This window comes from Calidris pugnax, unplaced genomic scaffold (assembly GCF_001431845.1).
Source record: "Calidris pugnax isolate Ruff unplaced genomic scaffold, ASM143184v1 scaffold46, whole genome shotgun sequence".
NCBI classification, from domain to species: domain Eukaryota; kingdom Metazoa; phylum Chordata; class Aves; order Charadriiformes; family Scolopacidae; genus Calidris; species Calidris pugnax.
The window spans coordinates 1,079,058-1,083,459 of record NW_015090769.1 but is presented as its reverse complement, the minus strand read 5'-3'; the positions used below and the strand labels follow the sequence as shown (position 1 = coordinate 1,083,459).

Here is a 4,402-nt window from a genome sequence, read left to right as displayed (position 1 = left end):
GACTGTGGGGGCGTACAACAGGGCAAACTGGGGGGAACTGGGAGGTACAGGGATAACTGGTAGGCACAGCAGGGCGAACTGGGGGGAACTGGGAGGTACAGGGGAACTGGGGAGGTACAGCAGTGCTAACGCGGGGGAACTGGGGGGGACACGGGGTGACTGGGAGGGACTGGGGGGGGTCTCTCCATACTGACCCCGCTGGCAGGGGGGGGCGGGGGGGGACTGTCTGTGCCCGCAGGATGCTGGCGCGGGGCCGGCGGCTGCTGAGGCCGCTCTTCACCGGCCGCCTGCTCCTGCTGACCAACACGGCCAGCAGCGGGGCCCTGCTGGCCACCGGCGACGTCCTGCAGCAGGCCTGGCACCGCCGCCGCCACCCCGACACCGAGCACCAGATGGCCCGTACAGGTGACAACCCCGGGGAGGGGACATACGGACACACACACAAGTGGGGTGGGGTGGGGTTGCAGGCCACCCTGTCACGTTGTTTAATTTGTGCTGGTTCTCATGGAATTGTCGGGGTTGGATGGGACCTTCTAGAGATCATGGAGTCCAACTCCTCGGCCAAAGCAGGGTTGCCCAGAGCTCATCCCTCAGGAGCATCCAGGTGGGGCTTGAAGATCTCCAGAGAAGGGGACTCCACACCCTCCCTGGGCAGCCTCTGCCAGGGCTCTGCCACCCTCACCCCAAAGAAGTTCTTCCTCAGATTTGAGTGGAACTTCCCCTGTTCCAACTTGTGCCCGTTGCCCCTCGTCCTGTCACTGGGAACCACTGAGAAGAGTCCGGCTCCATCCTTCCTCAAACCACCCTTTAGATCCTTAGAGGCATTAATAAGGTCTCCCCTCAGCCTTCTCTTCTCCAGAGCCCCAGCTCTCTCAGCCTTTCCTCATCAGGGAGATGCTCCAATCCCTAAATCATCTCTGTTGTCCTACGCTGGACTCTCCCCAGCAGTTCCCTGTCTCTCTTGAACTGGGGAGCCCAGAACTGGAGGCAGGATTCCAGCTGTGGCCTCCCCAGTGCAGAGCAGAGGGGGAGAATGACCTCCCTCCACCTCCTGGCCACACTCTTCCCTCCACAGCCCAGGATCCCATGGTCCCTCTTGGCCACAAGGGCACATTGCTGGCTCCTGGACAATTTATTATCCACCAGGATAATAAATTCTTCTTCTCCTCAGAAGCGGGAGGGGAATGAGGGTCTGGCTCCACGCAAAGCCATGCTCCTTTTGTGCTGTCCCCAGAGCCAGATCTGCTTTCAAAGAGGGGGGGGGATGCTAAGAAGGGGGTGTCACATCAATAATGGATGGGTGGCAGCGGCGGTGTTGTGTTGCAGGTCGCATGTTCGCCGTGGGCTGCAGCCTGGGCCCGCTCATGCACTACTGGTACCTCTGGCTGGACGCCGCCTTCCCGGCGCGGGGCGTGCGGGGGCTCCGAACCGTCCTCAAGAAGGTCCTCATCGATCAGGTGGTGGCATCTCCTGCCCTGGGAGTCTGGTATTTCCTGGGTACGTGGTGGCACCCGTCCCTCGGGTTGGCGTCGCTGGGAATCGAGCGCTGCCCACGCCACCAGTGACGTGTTTTCGTGCTGGGGGTGACACTGTCACCCTCCCTCAGTGGGGCAGACATGGGTCTCCTGGGGTTCCCTCCCACGGTAGGAGGGGTTTTTTGGGCAGTTTTAGTGCCCAACACAGCTGAGATGGCAATTCCCATCCGCTCTCCTCAGCGCGGAGCCTCACCTGGAAGACTAGAGAGGAGTTTTCTCTGTAATAAAAAGTCAAAAAAAAAAAAATTAAAAAAGAAAAACAGGCTGCTTCCTGAGAACAGTCTTTTCCAGGAAAAGTAGTTCTGCAGGAATTTCCTGATGATGGGGAAAAAAAATGCTTGATAGTCTTTATCCTCGTGCACACCTGCTGTTAGAAAAAGAGGGAGTTTCACTTCATTGTGTTTTACTGAGTTCTTCACTGCCTGTTGGTCTTTTATTTATAGATATTTCCTACAAGTAGCAGAAAACCTGCCTCATCTAACCACCCGTGTCCCTCTGTCCCCTACAGGCATGGGCACGCTGGAGGGCCAGTCCCTGGAGGAGAGCTGGGAGGAGCTGAAGGAGAAATTTTGGGAGTTTTACAAGGTAAATCACACACCCCCGAGCTCCTTTTCCCTCCCCGGGTGGGGATGTGGCTGCGGGACAAGAGGAAATGGCCTCAAGTTGCTCCAGGGGAGGTTCAGGTTGGATATTAGGAAAAAAATTCTTCACTGAAAGGGTTATCAGGCGTTGGAATGGGCTGCCCAGGGAGGTGGTTGAAGCACCATCCCTGGAGATATTCAAGATGAAATTACATGGTGCTTGGGAATATGGTTTAGTGGTGGGGTGTGTGTTTTGTTTGGGGGTTTTGGGTTGGTTTTTTTTTTTTTTAATGGTTGGACTGGATGATCTTCAAGGTCCCTTCCAACCTTGGTGATTCTGTGATGCTTTTTTACTCCCCACAGGCTGACTGGTGCGTGTGGCCGGCGGCTCAGCTGGTGAATTTCCTCTTTGTCCCCCCCAAGTACCGGGTGGTTTATGTCAACGTCATCACACTGGGATGGGACACCTACCTCTCCTACCTCAAACACAGGGTGAGCGCCCACCCGGCCACCGCTCCTCACCCCCGTGACCAGTCGGGCTGGTGCCAAACATACCCCATTTCTCTCTCTTCCCCAGCCTGGCACCCCCCCGGGAACCCAGCCTGATCCCCCCCGGGAGACCTGGCGCGGCGTCAGGGTGTGACGATGGAAATTGTGGTGTTTTTTCCGGATGCTCCTGCCTTTACCAACAGATTTTTCCGGCCATCACCGCGGCTCGATCCACCCCAGGCAGGTGGTGGCCAGGGGACCACCCGGGCAGATCCCACCAATTAACTCATCTCTTGATGGCAACCGTGGGTTTGGGTATTTTTAACCAATCTCCTGTTACAGGCGAGCCTGTAAAGCTCATGATTATGAATATTATTATTATTTTTGTATTCTTCCACGCCGCAGCTACACTTGGCCTTCAGCACCCCCCGGGGGAAGATCCCCAGTGCTCACTCCTGCTGCAAATGGACTTTTTTCCCCTCTTTTCCACGGCAAAAGGCTGGCCCTTTGCTCCCCTCCAACACCTTTTGCTGCCTTTTTTAATCTCCAGAGCTACCGGCTCGGGCCCCTGCGGAGGGATTGCTGCTCCTCAGACTTTTCCTGCTTTTATTTTTCAGCTGGGAGCTGAAGGGAGAAATCACCTGGGGGTCCTGGTGGACAACAAAATGACAATGAGCAAAGAGTGTGCTCTTGTAGCCAGGAAGGCCAACAGAATCCTGGGCTGTGTAGGGAAGAGTGTGGCCAGCAGGTCAAGGGAGGTCCTTCTCCCCCTCTGCTCTGCACTGGTGAGGCCACAACTGGAATCCTGCCTCCAGTTCTGGGCTCCCCAGTTCCAGAGGGACAGGGAACTGCTGGAAAGGGACAGGGAACTACTGGAAAGAGTCCAGCGTAGGGCTACAAAGATGATTCAAGGATTGGAGCATCTCCCTTATGAGGGAAAGAGCTGGGACTCTTTAGTCTGGAGAAGAGAAGGCTGAGGGGAGACCTTATCAATGCGGATAAGTATCTCAAGGGTGGGTTGAAGGAGGAGGGAGCCAGACTCTTTTCAGTGGTTCCCAGTGAGAGGACAAGGGGCAACGGGCACAAGTTGGAACATAAGAGGTTCCACTCAAATATGAGGAGAAACTTCTTCACGGTGAGGGTGACAGAGCCCTGGAACAGGCTGCCCAGGGAGGGTGTGGAGTCCCCTTCCTTGGAGATTTTCAAGACCCACCTGGATGCTCCTGAGTAACATGCTCTGACAAGCTCTAGGCAATCCTGCTTCAGCAGGGGAGTTGGACTGGATGATCTCTATGGTCCCTTCCAACTCTAAAAAATTCAGTGAAATTCAGTGAAATCACTCGGCTCCTTTTCTCTCCGTCGGCGCCGCGCGTGGGCTCTGGGCTGGGCTGCAGCCACCCCCTTTTTATAAAAATAGCGGTGCGCTGGCGGCCGCCGGCTGCCACAGCCGCAGAGCCCGCATGGAGGCGGTCGGGCTTTTTGAGGCAAAGTGGGGTTTTTTTGGGTTTTTTTTGCAGGATTTAGCCCGTAACATCCCTCTCCTCCCAGCCCTGGACAAGCTGGACGCTCACTCCATAACCCAGGAGCTTTATTTATATTTCCAGCATCGATAAAAACTGCCTAAATGTGATTTTTTAAAAATAATTTAATTTTAAATAATTTTAATTTTTTTAAAATAATTTTTCTAACGCTTAAAGCTGTGCCTTACTTATATCCTTACTTATAGCTCTGTCCTCGATGCCCCCACCATGGGACCACCCCTCCCCCCCTTGGCGAGCGCTAATTAAGAAACGAGCT

At 55.1% G+C, this 4,402-nt stretch overlaps 2 protein-coding genes across 2 annotated transcripts in view; both read left to right on the top strand.

Moving 5' to 3' along the window:
* Positions 1-63, top strand: part of IFI30 (interferon, gamma-inducible protein 30) — a 5,983-nt gene extending 5,920 nt beyond the window's left edge. Inside the window, exon 7 of the mRNA XM_014938221.1 lies at positions 22-63. Coding sequence (XP_014793707.1) covers positions 22-63 — 42 coding nt within the window. The remainder of the gene's footprint in view (positions 1-21) is intronic.
* A 137-nt stretch (positions 64-200) lies between these two features.
* On the top strand, positions 201-3,325 carry MPV17L2 (MPV17 mitochondrial membrane protein-like 2). The gene is made up of 5 exons (XM_014938681.1): positions 201-405; positions 1,327-1,497; positions 2,044-2,120; positions 2,480-2,608; positions 2,694-3,325. Exons 1-5 carry the CDS (start codon positions 240-242, stop codon positions 2,757-2,759), a joined length of 609 nt encoding a protein of 202 aa, XP_014794167.1. The 5' UTR covers positions 201-239; the 3' UTR covers positions 2,760-3,325.
* The last annotated feature ends 1,077 nt before the right edge of the window (positions 3,326-4,402 follow it).

Bases quoted from the DNA above. Each gene is read 5' to 3' on its own strand.
- MPV17L2 (XM_014938681.1), top strand. From the start codon at position 240: ATGCTGGCGCGGGGCCGGCGGCTGCTGAGGCCGCTCTTCACCGGCCGC. The intron at 2,121-2,479 runs GTAAATCACACA...TACTCCCCACAG, and splicing joins AATTTTGGGAGTTTTACAAG to GCTGACTGGTGCGTGTGGCC. The intron at 2,609-2,693 runs GTGAGCGCCCAC...TCTCTTCCCCAG, and splicing joins TCTCCTACCTCAAACACAGG to CCTGGCACCCCCCCGGGAAC.